The following is a 17,355-nucleotide window of genomic DNA, read 5'->3' on the forward strand; positions in this document are numbered from 1 at the left end:
AAGTTTGTTGCTAATATTTCTTTTTAATCCTCGTTTCTCTTCTAGGTTTGCTTACTCTCAATTTTGTACTCCTCACTGAGCATTGAACAACAAGAGAATGACTTTTGATGACCTTACCTCAGCTTCTTCCTCCAGTTTATGCTATTTCATATTCAACTATCAAAGTCACTTTTCCTATAATTAGTACTTCAGTCACATAATATTTTATTGCAAAAGTATTAATTTTATTAATTTGTCATGTTAACAACTTCCTAACTATTTTGAAGCTTATGTTTCTTGAAGCTGTAACTTCACAACCCTACATATTCTTCAATCTAGTATTACCATGTTGCCAGGAGACCAATCCAGGCTTATCTAGCGGTTGAGAAGAACATGACAGAAGTAGAATGAGTTTTACCTTAAAATGAGGTACCAAATTATTGGACTTTCAACACAGAATTACATACATGCTAAACAAAAGCCACAGCATGAAAATAGAAAGAACTGCAGATGTCTGAAATTCAAAATAAAACAAAACATGAAAAAAATACTCAGCAAGTCAGGCCAAATCTCATAGATTCTAACAGTTCCATGGTACATACAGAAAACAAGTATAACAACTTTGTTCCAGTGAAGACACGCCTGGCCCATCCAATCTTTTTCCTGGATTGAGAGATATCCAACCCAGGCACAGTCCTGGTGAAACAAAGTTAAAATTTCAGGCCAAAGACATTTCATCAGAACTGAGGAGATAAATGAAGCTTGCTAAGCTGAGGGAAGTGAGGGCAAGGAAGATATATCTGACTGTGTAAAGCTAAGGTGATAATGGAGAAAAGCTGTAAATAGTTCCCAGTGGCCAACCATTTTAATTCCTATCCCCATTCCTGTTCAGACATGTCGGTCCATATCCTCCTCTTCAGCCACAATGAGGCCTCTCTCAGGATGGGGAAGCAACATTTCACATTCTGTCTAGGTAGTCTCCAACTGGATGGCATGAATATTGCTTTCTCCTTCCGGTAATTTCTTTTTCTTTTCCCCTTCCCCTTCGTTCTTCTTCTATTCTTCATTCTGGCTTCTTATCTTTTCTCCTCACCTGTCTATCACCTCCTCCTGGTGCCCTTCCTTCTCTCTTTTCTCCTATGGTCCACTCTCTGTGCTATCAGATTCCTTCTTCTCCAACCCTTTATCTTTCCCACCCACCTGGCTTCACCTATCACCTTCTAGCTCCTTCCCCTTTTCCCACCTTTTTTATCTTCTCCCTTCCTTTTCATCCTGATGAAGGGTCTTGGCCTCAAACGTTGACTATTTATTCATGGCCTTAGATGCTGCGGGATGTGCTGCTTTCCTCCAGCTGCTCTGGATTCCCAGCATCTGCAGAATCTCTTAGATGGGAGCAGTCAGAGATTAGAAACATAGACACAAGAATGTGGAGTTACAAAATGCAGAGCAAGAAACATGACTGGCAGGTCAGACTGGGCATGTCCTCTATTCGCAAAGAAAAAATGTTTTAAAAAGGTCAATTTTGAAACAAGCTGAGGCAATAACACAGGTGGACAGCTGATACATTCAGAGAAAAAAAATCCTTTGAAGTGCTAGAATTCAATACCCAAACTATAATTACACATTGCACACTCAGAGAAGTAGCATATAGATTTTTACTCCTCATGTATGTGAAATATGTAAGAAATAAAGTCAATTCATTATATGGCATTGAATCTCATGATCCTCATTTGAACAGTGTAAAGGGCAGAGACTAAAAGAACAGCATGTGAGTGGAATGGACAGTTAAAGTCATGGATACAGAAAGTAGTAAAAAAAAAGACAAAAGAATGCTTCATTTTTATAAATGGATCAAAGTTACAATTATGTGATGTTCCTTTACACAGCATAGACAGTAGGTTGAGCAATTTTGGGCACAGAAGCATAGGAAGGATATACTGGTCTTGGAAGGAGAACAATATAAAATTATTAGAACGATACCAGGGGTTAAATAACTGGGAGAAATAGTTATATGGCACTGAGTATAAATTATAGTCACAACCAACTATGACAAACAAGCTCAAGGGATGAAAGGGCCCAGCCCTTTTCCTTTGGTATTTTTAGTGGTTAGGATTGTGGTGCAACTTATCCTGCTAAATAATCCAGGTGCATCTCTCCATTGAATCCACCAGACAAATCTACACCAGACTCCCTGCTCAACCATGGATATCACTTACCATTACTTAAGAAATAGGAGCAGGAGTAGGCCATCTGGCCCACTGAGGCTCCTCTGCCATTCAATAAGGTCATGGTTGATCTGACCATGGACTCATCTCCATCGACCTACCTTTTTCCCATAACTCTTAATTCTCCTAAAATGCCAAAATCTATCCAACCTTCTTATTGAGCAGAGAATTCCACAGGTTCACCACTCTCTTGGAAAAGTAGTTCCTCCTCACCTCCATCCTAAATTTACCCCCCCCCCCCAAACCTTGAGGCTATGCCCTCTAGTTCTAGTTTCATCTACCAGTGGAAACAACTTTCCTGCCTCTATCTTATTTATCCCTTTCATAATTTTATATGTTCCTGTAAGATCTCCTCTCACCTTTCTGAATTCCAATGAGTAAAGTCCCAGATGACTCAATCTCTTCTCACAGTCTAACCTCTTCATCTCTGGAATCAACCTGGTGAACCTCCTCTGCACCACCTCCAAAGCCTTAAAGTAAGACCAGAACTACATGCAGTACTCCAGATGCAGCCTCACCATTACCCTATGTAGTTACAGCATAACCTTCCTGCTCTTAAATTCATTCCCTCTAGCAATGAAGGTCAACATTCCATTTGCCTTCTTGATAGCCTGCTGCACCTGCAAACTAACCTTTTGCGATTCATGCACAAGCACTCCCAAGTCCTTCTGCATAGCAGCATGCTGCAATCTTTTACCATTTAAATACTAATCTGATCTTCCATTTTTCCTTCTAAAGTGGGTGACCTCACATTTACAAACATTGTACTCCATCTGCCAAACCTTTGCCCACTCACTTAATCTATCTATCTCTTCCTGCACACTCTCTGTATCTTCTGCACAATTTGGTTTTCCACTCAATTTAGTGTCATTACAAAAGGTTGGCAATTGCTATAAAGCACTCTACTTACACATTCTAATTTCAAAAGTTTTAATGTTTATCTGTTTGTTTAAATCCTTCAGCCTTCAAGATTGCAGGATAGCAAACCCATGTATCAAAGCTATCATAGAATCATACAGTGCCTTGGAATAGTATTCAGCCCCAACCCTTTGTTGACATAAATGAATATCGCAACCAGGTATTTTGATCAATTTTATTGAGAACTTTTATTTGTGAATTATATGCTCCTTTTTTCATAGTAGAGCCTAAAAAACGGAAAATTATAAATCATGGAAAACTAAAAATTCACAAACTGAAACATAGCAGTTCCAAAGTATTCAGCCCCCTTTGCTCAGTACTTAGCTGAACCACATCTCACAGGTACTACAAACAGAGGATTTGACCATTCCTCCTTACAAAATTGCTCAAGCTGCGCCAGGTTTGCTGGGGAGCAATGGTGGACAGCAATCTCGAGGTCTTCCCAGAGACATTCAATTGGGTTAAGGTCAGCATTTTGACTGACCACTTAAGGATATCAATTTTCTTCATTTGAAGCTACTCCATTCTTGCTCTAACAGTGTGGTTTAGGCCATTGTCCTACTGAACAACGAATTTCCTCCCAAGTTTAAGATTTCTTGCACAGGCTAGCAGTTTTTAATCCAGGACCTCTTTATATTTAGCAGCATTTATCTTTCCAACAACCCTGATCAGATTTCCAATCCCTGCTATAGAAAAGAATCCCCATAGCATGATGCTACCTCCACCATACTTTACAGTAGAGCTATTACCTAGCATATGCACAGTATTAGATTTCTGCCACATGTACTGCTTAGTGCTTTTTTAGTGGTAGGTGTGGCATAAATTTAATACTGTAAGGAGGAATGGGCAAATCTTGCTCCATCACATTGGGGGCTGTATACTTTTTGAGGCACTGTATATGGACAAACATTTCAGAACTCAATAGGGTTCAGATGTCACACAAGAAATGCTGCAGATGCTGGAAACCCAGAGCAATATAAACAAAATGCTGGAGGAATCAACAAGTCAGGCAGCAGTTATGGAGGTAAATAAGCAGCTGACATTTCAGGCTGAGACCTTTCATCAGGACTGAGTTCAGATGAGGTTCAGAAGTCTGAGACACTTCATATTTGTTTCAATTCCAGAATCAGTATGTAAGAAGTTTATTAAAGAACAAACATAAATACATTTCATATTTGTACAATGATCTTACATTGATAGGATCTCATCAATAACATCTTCTAGCCTGCAAATATCCCAGCTAAAATGGTAGCATTTGCATTATATGCAGAGCACAACACACACTTGGTCATTACTCGGGTAAATAAAATTAACTAGTTTCCCTAGACCTCAGATATTTTTATGGAAATCAGATAGAAGGCATATAAAATTTACATTATAGGGATAATACACAAAGTCCCCACACAAGTATCCCCAAAGAAGTATTTGAAATAATCTACGTTCTGAAGAAGAAGACATCAGCCTTATACCTATTATGGAATTCACCAGCAGAAGTAGTTGCAACAGATGGGACAGGTGCATTTAGGAGAAGTGAGATACTGTGTTTAAACGGAAGAATGAAGACCCCTAGAGGCTGTGGATGCATTAAATCTGCTAGAGGAACTCAACAGGTCATGCAACATCTGTGGAGGTAAACAGACCCAACTTGAAAGGTCAACAATCCCTTTGCCTCCACATATGCAGCTTCACCCACTTAGTTCCACTAGCAGTGTGGCTTTTGCTACAAAAGAAGTAGTTTAACTGAGTTAAAGAAAAAAGTGTTGAAGGAAACTTGAATGAAACACAAGACCTAATACGGACCAATTGAGCTGGGTACTGATTCTATACTTATCATCTGCAGAATTCTGTATAGCAAAAAAGTAAATCAGGAAATCAGATCTGGATGAACAAAACTACATCAGCTAACTTTACATCTGGAAAATCATCAACTCAGAGAGAAAAATAATCTGTAGTAAACAAGTGGCTGCATATAATCTCAAAATTGGTCTGCATTAAACTTTTATCTATTCATGGAATGCAGAGTTCAGGTGCAAACTGTAGCCAGGAAATCACTGGTGTACCTGGTGAACAAATGGAGGACCTCTCCACTGAGCAAGGACATGTGAGTGATAGCAAAATTATTTGCCCAGTTACCTGCTGGGTAAATCCAAAAACGATGATCTGTGAGAATCAGTGATGTAAAATAAATATTTCTGAGAATATAGGTCTAACCCTCATATACATCACTCTTCACCCATCAGCAAATCACTGGGACTCACAACAACAATCTCCATTTATATAGTGTTTTCTATGTAGCAAAAGCATCAAGTTTCTTCACAAGAGCATTACCCAAAAAGGCAGAAATAACAGACCCTGCAGAATATACGTTCCTCTTCCACACAGCATGGTAACCCTGCACAAGACTTTATAGTACAGGCGATCTAGGTTCAAATCCTGCCACTGCCTGTAAGGAGTTTGTGGGTTTCCTCCAGGTGTTCCTGTTTCCTAACACAGTCCAAAGACCTACCGATTGGTAAACTAATTGGTCAGTGAAAATTATCCAGTGAGTAAGCCAGAATTAAATTGGGGGATTGCTGGGTAGCGCACGCAGCTCGAAGGGCCAGAAGGGCCAACTGCACGCTGCATCTCCATAAAAAAATAATAAAATATAAGCTGTGAAAATGACTTGTACAATGTTTAAAAGGTTAGTCAAAGAAACTAAAAGAACTTAACTGATATTACTGGTTGAAGGTGTTAGTGAAATCTTGTAAATTTCCTGTCGCTAGTTGATCATAATGAACTAAATAGATGCTGATGAAAATCGCTTGATTAAAATTAAAACTAAAAAACTCAATGAGTATGCAACAATAGGCTAGAAAGCTTTTTCATGAGGTTGAGCTTGTAAAGTTGAAAGTGTCTTTCCTTGTTAGAACAACAGTTGACGTGGGCCACGTGATCACAGTGGCCCACATCAAAAGGTATAGATTGACATCTGATGCAGACATACCATTCTCCGGTGTGATGCTCTTTACCCTTTCCCCTTCTGCTTGGCTTGGAGTGTTTCATGCTGATTCTAGAACACTTCCTCAAGCTGTTACTTCTGCACAACGCTCCACTGCTTTGCTTGGTCTTTCCACCAATCACATTGCACACGTCTAGACTAAGCTGAGTTTTTAACTTCTTAGCACTGGTCTCCCAAACGAGCACAATAAAAGTAAGCACCTTTGAGCAGGTTACTTCTGTAAGATGGATTAAATGTTTATATCGGGAGTCGCTAGAAGCAGATAGTTGGCTGATTGGGGAATTGGAAAATATATGACGGTGTACTTAAGCAATAACACAGAGATAAGAGATCAGTTATTCAACTTGTTCTGCTGCTCAACAGCATCACAATTGATCTTATACCTCAGCACTACATTCCAAAACTAACCCCATTTCCAGTACACAATAGAAGAACCAAGCTGGAGACTAGGAAATATCAACAACTAATTTGAAGGTCAAGACCAGAACCGCAACAAGTTTGCAGGACTAAAGAGATACCATAATTTCCCAGGAGCAAAGTGGGGGGATGTCCATTTCCCCCCACCAAAGTAAAATAGGTCAACTATTAGTTAAGTTAGCTATAATGAGTTTTGTTTCATATTCTAAAAATTGGATATAAGGACTGAAAGAAATTGGAGTGGAGAAAGAAGAAAATGTCAAAGAAAAGAGAGAGAGGGGTAGCAAAGGAAAAGAGACAGATGGGAGAGATAAAGAGACAGAGAGATTCAGACAGCAAGCAATTAAGAGTGAACACTGTGCGATAACATAAAAATCAACCATAAGTTAAAAGTCTTCTATGCACCACAAAGTTCCTGTGGCATACTGTACTTTGCATATCACTCCTTGTTGATAACACCCCTAAAAGGCAAGCAGTTCACTAGTAAAATCAAGCATATACTGCATACTTGAAGTATCTTCCAATTAGCCAACACAAAAAAGATTAAAAAATAGTCAAAATATCCAATAATCACATGCATCAGAATATTAATATTTTCTAAGAGGTAGTGTAATGCCACATACCTGAATATCAGTAAATGTATTTTAAAAATTGAATAAGACAGAAAAACAGTGTTTTCCTGGAATGGAGTTCCAGCATTTTTATGTCATAATTCTTCTCAATGTAACAAAGAAACACACCAGTAGCATTTAAAGTCCTCTAAACTGAAGAAGACAGCAAATGCTCGAGTAAAAACTCTTACTACTTACCACAATACATGGGGCTTAAATGTGACCACACTTAAAAACAATCCTCACACTAAATCGCAAGTAAAGTTAATATTGTTTCTGCCAGCAATCAATAGTAAGTACGTAAGAACTCAAAAGGATTGCACTCTTCCTACTACACCCAGAGTTTCACAGCAGGAACAGCTGTCACTGAGGATACAGATCTCACATTGGCTGCCACAAGCAACATTACACAATATCTGGAAAGTACCTAAACGTAATCCAATGACTAGTTTCGAAACCAGGGAGACCACTTCCCGCTTATATGAGAGGACTTAACCAACCACTTTGCACAGAAAGGTGCAGCCCGAGAGAACAAACCCAACCCACATAATAACTTCTGCCAAAACACAGACAATTCATACCACAGCTTTTTTTTAATGCATTAAATAGGAAGTAAATTTTGTGTTTGCATTTCACAAAAACTGCACTCGAAATAAGCTTCTGGATTTAGACAGAAAAATATTCTGCATAAACCAGTGAAGGAATTGCATGAGAAACAATGGCTGGAAGAAAACAGCTCATACAAATTAACAAATCATGCTTAAAAAAAATACAAAATACACCTCACTCCCGCACAGAGAAACAAGTGAGGAGAAAGCAACTTGCTTCAGTCTGTGTCACATCTAGGATTCCATAAGAACAATAGCTGGCTTCATCATGTATATCCAAGAAGGGAAAGATCTAGTGTTCACTCTATGGTCAAAAACCTGTCAGAGAAGCATTATGCAAATTATGTAATCAAACTAAGCCATGATTTCATCTGAAGTATATAACATGCCAAGCCCTGGGCTCACAAACTAAGCATTTCTTCATGAGTTCATTCATTCAATCACAGCCGAGGGAGAAATAATAAGGTCATAAGGTAAGAACTATGATTTCAGTATCACCATCTCCAAGGCCTGTAACTAGAATCAATTTCCAGTAAGCACAATCCTTCCTGTAACTCTATATCATTGGACTGTTGATAATGATCGTAGTTTCAAGATAGTCTATTCTCTGACTCACCATGAGCTCTTATGAAAAGTTTGTTGCTTTGGAAATTAAAACCACACTGTTTTACTGAACTAAACTGTAACTTGATGGTGGCAGTATTTTCATGAGGAGTTATCTGGAACAATGGTGCTCCTCATTGTTTTGGGAAACTGTTTAAGTATTGATTAATTTTACTCAAAAGACCATGCACCAGAGATAAAAATTCAAACTGATATTGTGTAATACATGAAATATCTAAAACCCTGTCAATTGACGGTTAGATAGACGCAGCCACCATCACTTCCAAGTCATGTGTTATACCAACTTGAAACACATCTTTGTACCTGAAAATAATCATGAAATACCCCACCCTGAAACTAGCACGAGGGCAGGGGTTCAAGACAGCTTTACACATCCATCTGAGAAGATGGTTTATAAATACTGGTCTTGATAGTAACAGTCATATCCCAGAAATAATTTTTAAAACAACCAGAAAAATACTGATTAACAAATTGACTGCTGTGCTGATAATTGTCATGCATTCTTTATTGACAAATTTAAATATAACTGTGACATCACTTGTGTAAAATTCTCATGGCCCACCTATGGCACAGGCTCAGTCTAAGATCATACTTCAATATTTCACTCCTTTAATTGGAGAACTGAAGTCTGCTTTGGAACTGCTTAAGAAAGTCACAACCTGTTTGATCAACGACTGTGGAACTCATGTCCATCCCTTTCCTGTTGGGTTCTCCTTTAAACATCTTTCATTTGCACCCACGACCCCTTATTGTCTTTAGTGCTCCCAATTGCATGTCCAACTGACAAACCACCTATTCCAATCTGTGATCAATCAGCACCCTTAACTCTGTGGCTCTTAATTCTTAATCCCATATTTGATGGACCATATTGAACAAATTCAAACCCCCAACTCTTCACTGATTCCACTGGCCATCAGAAGCCAGCTCAAAATGATTCACCATCACCTCCAAAAACTCATGCTGCAAGTAAGTGCAAATATTATCTGCAATGAATCATTCAGAATGCCATACCTAATATTTACATAATTGATCTCCAATCCAGCACTATCATGGTCACATCAAACTTAAATGCTGATTGATGTCATCATCTGTTTACCCAGACTCTTGACACATGTTGATGCACATCCCTATGTGGTAACCCCGCAATTCCTTTCAAATATCTGCATACATTTTTGGAAATCAATCAGGACAAATTTTACAGCACATGATTTTTGTTTTTAAGTAATAGCTGGAAGTCAAGAAAAACAGTGGGATCAGATTCAAGTTGATGGACTCAATATTGTTGCCTATATGTTGAAAATCAGAAATCTAACCAAAATTATCTGCAGGCAATCCTCAGGTTATGCAAAAGTTCCATCACTGAGAACTACATGCAGGATGATTTCTCTGTAAGGCAGAAACAACCATTTTCTATACCATATCACTCCACAATTCTTTCTTTTCATTGAATAATTACCATAATACTATCCATAATTTGACTAATAGAATACACAGTATGCTATATCCTGTCATTAATGAACACCATGAAACACTATTATTATAGCTAACTTAAAAATGCTTTAAAATGTTTGAGACAATTTGTGTAAAGACAGATTTCTGTAAATCAGATCATTCGTAACTCAGGGAGCCCCAGATTTAAAATTATTTAAAATCTCAAAAGTTCTTACCTCTCAGAGGTTTAGGATTAACCTGTTTCCGCCGTGGCATGTTCAGCCTCATCCAAGAGAAGGTCAGAGAGAGACAGAGATGGCGGAGAGTCCGCCAGGTACCGACCAAACACCATCAAAACAACTACAAGAAAGAAGAAAAAATTGCAAGTTATATAAAAAGAGCCAAAACTATGAATGAAAATACTCAAGTCAGACCGTATATGTGGAGGTACAACACCATTCTGGAATCTATAGTTTCCTGTGCAAAGATGTTGCCTGAATTCTTCAGTATTTATTTATTGAGATACAGCGCAGAATAGGCTCCACCCAGCAATCCCCTGATATAAACACTAGCCTAATCAAGGGGCAATGACCAATTAACCTACCAACCCGCACGTCTTTAGACTGTGGGAGGAAACCGGAGCACCCAGAAGAAACTCAGGGAGAACATTAAAACTCCTTACAGACAGTGGCGGGAATTAACCCAGGTCGCCTGTAATGTAAAGCATTGTGCTAACCACTACACTACCTTGCCACCCAGCATCCTGCAACACTAACCAATTCCTGCATTACACCTCCAATTACAAAAAAATGGACTTTAAATCTGTGTCTTTTTTTTTTGGAAAGATGGGGAAAACAATTTACAATGACCATGAGGGAGTGCATGTTAGAGTAATTCAAATGAAATCTTTAAATACTTCTAATATGTTAAATAACAAAACAATGTTTGAAATCACAGATCTTCCTTCATACTAGTACAAATTATACATGTAAAAAAATGTTTTTCTTCCTCATCCCACTCCAAATCTATTCATGAATATTCAATACTATCATTCTTATGCACCCAACCACACAACTGAAAAAGTTTCAATTTTCAACAGTTCAACAGTTTCAGTTGAAACTGTTTCAATATAATGTCCTTATTCAACAACTAAGTGAAGAATTTTTGCACAAGTTAAAATCAACTACACTTCAAAAGTAATTTGTTGGAAGTGAAGCAATTTGAAGACTGAACATCTAAATATCCAGTGTAAGTGAAGTGACATTTCTTTCAATTCTAGACTAATCATTAAGGCACATATCTGACTCTCTTGCTAATCAAGAGTAGGAAGTTCAGATAAAGATTATGTTATTGAAATAAAAGGTGGACTTCTGAATTTCAGCTTGGACTCTAGGCCTTACACAAGACTAGGATGTGGAATCAGAAATTGGGGGCACAGCTTTAATTGGGAGCAAGTCTCAGATGGAGCATATTTACTGGAAAGCAGCACAAAATGAAATTTGTGTAACTCTGGAGAGCGAGATAATGTTTAAACTATCAAGGCACTGACACACCCTACTGTGATTGAAGAGCCACTGGGAATTCAGTTATATCTGTAAGAATCCTATATTCAATCAAGCTGAGTACAAGTATACGTGCAGAAGATTAATACCGATGTGTACTTGATGATCAGCATGGACATGGTGGGTGTAAGATATTGTGTCCATGTTGTCTGACAATAATACTATGATTCTATGAGAAGAAGGGTATTTTGGGCCGCACCAGCCAGACTAAGCTACTAAGATTGCTTCTGCGGTCCAGTTCTCAGTTCTTAGTCTGGTAAGTTGTAGTTCAAGTCCTTATCTTGAATTTCTACTTCCATCAGTTTTCAGTGGGTTCCAGGCCTTAAGAACCTTTTCAGTGGAAAAACTGTTTCTTCAACTCCTGTCTAATCCTTGTACTAACTAAATGAAATGTACTTATCCCTGCCAAGGGGACTAAGTCAATTCCTGTCTTGCATCTCATTGGTTTTATATCCCCAATCAAATCTGCCCTCATCTTCCTCTGTTCCAAAGGAAAGCAAAAAAAAGTAAAATTTTATTGCAATGTTTTCTTCTTAGAGGCACAATAAAGTCCTAAGATCACTGATGAACTTCATCACCAAGGGTACGTGTCTGTATCACATACCTAACAACGAACAATGAGGCAGCAATGCAGCAAAGCAGTTAGCGTTAACTTTACAGCGCCAGCCATCAGGATTCAATTCCCGCTATTGTCGTTAAAGAATTTATATGTTCTCCCCGTGACTGCAGGGGTTTCCTCTGGCCACTCCAGTTTCTCCCACATTATCAAGACATACAGATTACTAAGGGTTAGTAAATTGGTGCTGTAAGCATTTGCGGACTGCCCCCAGCACATCCTTCTACTGTATTGGTCATTGCTACAAAATGATGCATTTCACTGCATGTTTTGATGTTCAGATGTACAGTACATGTGAGAAATAAAGCTAATCTTTAATCCTAACCACATTTTTTTCCGAACCTCAATCATTCTTTTATTTCCAAACACAAACTCCCACCCCATCTATTTCAAAGAATGGCATGATGCAAAAAAACATTAGGCATTGCTACTATCTGTCTCACAATAAGAAAACAATGTGCATTCACATCACACATTTCACGACCATAGAAACTACTGAAGCATGGAACAGCCAATGATATACTGCATAAAACTAAGCATCTTTCTTGAGCATTGTAAGCTCCCATTAAGAGTAGTGTAATGCAACCAGAATGATGTGAGGGCCAGGGCAGACATGCTACTTTCGAAACAATGCTAAGGGATCTTTCACAACCATCCAAAACACTAGATAGGACTTTGCTTTGATATCTCATCAGAAAGCAGCAATCTCTGGCTACGTTGCATTTCCTCAGTAACATACCAGATGACCACCTTAAATTTTTCTGCACAAGTCTCAGGAATTGTATGTGAACCTTCTGAGGAGATAAATGTTATTTGCTAGCAGATTTAACTCGAGTCTTCACAACAGAATCAATGGTCCCAAGGATACTAAATGGAAATCAAAATGAAGGGGGTCAGAAAGGGAGAGTGCTGAAATTGCTGTTAAAATTGTTGTCTCTTCAACAAGGACCCACTTATGAACAAATGAATTAGATACATCTCTTCACATATCATGGTGACCTCCAGACCTCTAGAACATTCAGACACAACAACCTCCCCCAACAGTGAAGAAACATGCAGTGTTTAGAGTTTCATTCACACAGGACAGGGCAGGGTGAACATTGTGGAGAGAATGAACAATGGGAGAAAATATCAAAAGCCTTGGAATTATTCAAGAGGTGATACCTTACCATAACACTCTCCAACAAGATAGCAGAAGGGATTTGACAAAGGGGAGATGCTTAGGGATTCACAGACAGATGGGCAATGGGACATAAGCAGAGCTAGGGACAAATCACAGGTGCAGCAAAGGTGGTCACTTGCAAGGGAGGAAGAGAGATTTGAGAGTGGGGAAGATGTTATCAGAGAGCTTGGGGCACCAAAGGGTGGGGGGGAAATGAGAAGGGAGAGGGTAGTAGGGAATCTGATGGGGGAAAGAGGGTGGGGGAAAGTATCAGAGAGGGAGCTCAGAGGGGAATCTGGAGCAGGCAGGAAGGTGGATTGGACTGGGATAGAGGTCAGGGAAGGGGCTGGGACACAAAGGGGATCAGTTGGAGGGCAGAGAGGGAAGATAAATAATGGGGAGAGGGGATAGGGTGGGGGAATCAAAGGGCGGCAGAATCAGACAGGAGGAGAGGGAATCAAAGGGTGAGGGAATTGAGAGAAAGGTGGGGAAAATCAGAGGGAGAGGGTATTGAGGGAATCAAAGGGAGAGGGGATTGAGGAATCAAACAGAGAAGGGATTGAGGTAGGGTGGTAGGAATCACAGGGAGGGATTTCAGATGAGGGGCAAGGGAAAAAATGTGAATAGAGATTATGGAGGGGGCAACCAGGTGAATGAAGTGCAGGGAGGGGGAAATCAGAGGGGGTTCAGGGGGTGAGGAAGGGAGTTTCGAGGAAAGTAGTTGGCAGGGAGGGAATATCAGTGGAAGGGGTACAGAAGGCAGAGGGGAAAATCAGAGGAAAGTGGGGTAGACAGCGGGGGAATAAGGTGGAGGGGGTTAGGACAGAGGGGAAATCAAATGGGGATAATATGACAGGAGTTTGAATATGGGAACTAGGGGTAACAAGGCAGGAAGTGGGGAAATAGAGGGCAGGGAGGTGGGTCCACAGTGTGGCAAGGAAGGAAGCTCAGTTGAGCTTCAAGGCAGGGGTATTAATGGCAGGGAGGGGGGAATCAGAAAGAGAGGGATTGGTGGGAGGGAGAACAGAGGGAGAGGGAGGTGTGGGGGGGATCAAAGGTTGAGAATAAAGCATGTTCACAGGGCAGGAATGGGGGATAGAGTGTAAGGACAGAGATCAGCGATGAGATGTCAGAGAGAAGAACAGTGGTGGGGCATAGAGGGCAAGAAGGTAGAATCAGAGGGTAGAAATGGCAGGAGCGAATCAGTGGAAAGGGGATAAGAGGAAGGAATCACAGGGAGGGTTGTATAGAAGGTTCAGAGGGTAATACAGGGTGGGAAGGGAAACCAGAGGGGATAGAGAGTGTGGAGGGTATGGTCAGAGGGAGGGAGACAGAAGGTGACAAAGACAAACCAGAGGAGGGTTATAGAAGTGGGAAACGGGTATCAGAGGGGTTTATGAGAGATCAGAAAGAGTAAATGGTGTGATCAGAGAAAGGGGATAAAACTAGAGAGGGAAACAGAAGGAGGACAGAGAAAATGAGAGACGGGGGAATCACAGGGAGAGCTCGGGGGGGCAATAAAGGGCGGGGATAGAGGGTATGATCAGATGGAAGGAGGTAGAGGATAAGGAGAATCAGAGAGAGGGTTATAAAAAGGGGAAATGGATATGAAGTTATAGGGGGATCAGAGAGAGTGGAGGGTGAGATCTGAGGCAGGGGATAAAACTGTGGAGGGGGATCAGAGGAAGGAGGAGCATCACAAAGAAGCGCTGCCGATCGCATAGTGTGTGAGGCAAGGGGGGGAGATCGCACTGGAAGAAGGGGGCGAGATTACGGACGGGTGCTTGCTGGGGAATCCTGTGAGGGCCGCCGCCTCGGATTGCCGGCTCTGCCCAGCCCATCCTCCCCACCTCTCTCTCTCTCCGCTCTCACCTCCTCTTGTCTCGGAGCCGCAGCTGCTGCCAGGCTGCCCCATGACGTCAGCGGAGCTCCCGCCACGCCTCCCGCGCGCGCGCGCTCGCTCGCTGGCTGGCTGGCTCGTGCAGGGTGACGCGAGGGGGGCCACGAGACTCGAGGGTTGTGAGCGAAAGGAAAAGCCCATGCTGGTCGGGAACGGGACCGGCGCCCGAGTTCCCCCCGCGGGAGGGCCCGCCCGCATACCTCGGAGTGACGGATATCCCGGAGGTTCCTCGCTGTCAGGTCACGTCGTGTCCTTCGCGCACATACATACATACACACATTGGGCTTTCCCATGGCTCGGGGACCACCCCCTCCCCACAACTAGCGTCCACCGCCGCACTCAGAGTCCCGGGCATTTACCCCCAACTCTCTTTCCTCAATCAGTGGGCGGCGCTCTGCAAACCCCCTCCGCCTCAGCGGCGTGAAGGCCCCGCTGCTTGTTCCCATCGCTGCAAGCTGGAGGGGAAGGTGGGGCGACCTCCTGGCCTCCCCCTTCCCTGGGCCAGCGGCCAATAGAGGCGGTGCTCGTTCGCCGCTTGGTCAAGGTGTTGTTGCCCTACAAGTGCCTTCGATCCGGAAGCAATCAGGCGGCGGCTGTCGCGACCTTCCGCAGTGCACGGACCCCGAGCTGATCCACACATTGCGGCCGGGTCCCTGCTGTTGGTGCCCGACCTCGGCGTAATTCAGGGCACCGTCCCGGCCTAATTTGTGGGAACACACTCAAATTACAGAGCGATTTTTTGCAGGGTGGGAGTGTGTATTTTTTTTTGCACAGACTAGCCGTGTATTTTTTTTAGTTTGAAGGGTGTTACCTTCAAATTGTTTACTCAACGGTGCAAATGTTTCTGAATTTTCCAGTTTACACGTCAGCTTCCGATAAGAGTGAAACCAAGCCGAAGTTTTTCGCCTGCTTGTTGAACTTCCGAGGGTGACAAACATTTTAAGGTTCCATTTGTACCAACATTTGCGCTGATACTTTCTCACTGGAATCACTGCAATAAAGGTACTTGGATATCCATTTCGTCTAATAATCAGCAATAACAACACGTCTAATCCAAGACTCAGCTAGTCTTAGGTGTGCAGCAAGCCGCCACCATGTACTAACTGAGTAATTGGGAAATCTCAAGTAATGTAACAAATTGCGTAAATAAATATTTCACATTGAACTGTGAACTGTCATCTTTGAATACTATTATATTTTTATGGATAAAGTATAATTTTGACAAAAAAAATCACACAGCAAGATATCACACAAATTTACACCTCTAGCAAAGCTCTTTGGAGGGAACACAGGCTCCAATGTATTTGTAAAAAGGCTCCAAATGCTATCTTTCCAATACCAAGAGAGTAATAGTGGAAGCAATCAGCATCAGTGGGGTGAGAAATAATGTTAACCTTTTAGGCCAATGATCCTTAATCAGTACTAATACAGTGATAAAACGGCCTGCAATTTGCAGATTAGAATTGTCAAATTATGAATTACAAAGAACAGCATTTAGAGGCAGAGAAAAAAATGTAAAAAGTACAGTACTGCCAACTTTTTAAGAGTAAGAATGGCAGTTACCTAAAATTGTTTAGTACTAATCCATTATTCAGTACTAATAGTTGTAACAAGTGCAGTTGGAGCTTGCTCCTCAAGCTTACTTTGGGTATGTTGGTGTTATGAAGGTGCTCAAAACCAGAAATTTAGAGAGGAAGAATTAAATTAACAGGAAGCTCAGGTTGCTCATACATATTGAACAGAGTTGTTCTGGAAAGTAGTCTGCATTTAGTTTCTACAATGTAGAGATCAGAAGTAAATGACTATTTCTCTTTTCACAGATGCTGCCTGACCGGCTGAGAACTTCTTGTTTCTGTTATTGATGGCAATTCAAAAAATTAGACAAAAATTAAAAACAGAAACAACTGACTAATAAATTAATAAAGGAAAAAATAAACAAAACTAGCCAGAGATGTAAAAGTAGACAGTGAAATTATCTATTAATATCTTAAAAAGAAAAATTATCAAATCATTGATCCTACAGAAAGTGAGTGCTGAATTAATAATGGAAACAATAATAAGGCAGGTGAATTCTCTCCACATCCACTCTATCAAGGCTTTCTACCATTCAATAGATTTCAATGAAATCACCCCTCATTCTTCTGAATTCCAGTGAATATGGTACGGGCCCAGAGCCATGAAATATGCTTCATACGACAAGCCATTCAATTCTGGAATTATTTCTGTGTACCTCTTTTGAACTTTAACTAGTTTCTGGACAGCCTTTCTAAGATAAAGGGTTCACAATGCTCCAAGTGAGGC

At 40.9% G+C, this 17,355-nt stretch overlaps 1 protein-coding gene across 7 annotated transcripts in view; it reads right to left on the reverse strand.

Annotated features, from left to right (window-relative positions):
* LOC140212656 (zinc finger protein 40-like) overlaps window positions 1-16,136 on the reverse strand; it is a 272,216-nt gene extending 256,080 nt beyond the window's left edge. For 2 of the 7 annotated variants that reach the window (XM_072283746.1, XM_072283741.1), the window contains exons 1-2: window positions 15,255-15,635; window positions 10,051-10,174 (exon numbers count right to left, since the gene is read on the reverse strand). In XM_072283746.1, coding sequence (XP_072139847.1) covers window positions 10,051-10,102 — 52 coding nt within the window. In that variant the 5' untranslated portion in view covers window positions 10,103-10,174; window positions 15,255-15,635. Of the gene's footprint in view, window positions 1-7,349; window positions 7,479-10,050; window positions 10,175-13,161; window positions 13,513-15,026; window positions 15,105-15,254; window positions 15,636-15,865 lie in introns of those variants that run through there. The other 5 variants (XM_072283743.1, XM_072283744.1, XM_072283742.1 and 2 more) reach the window with 5 other exon arrangements.
* Window positions 16,137-17,355: the final 1,219 nt, after the last annotated feature.

Source organism: Mobula birostris, chromosome 19 (genome assembly GCF_030028105.1).
Source record: "Mobula birostris isolate sMobBir1 chromosome 19, sMobBir1.hap1, whole genome shotgun sequence".
In the NCBI taxonomy this organism is placed as follows: domain Eukaryota; kingdom Metazoa; phylum Chordata; class Chondrichthyes; order Myliobatiformes; family Myliobatidae; genus Mobula; species Mobula birostris.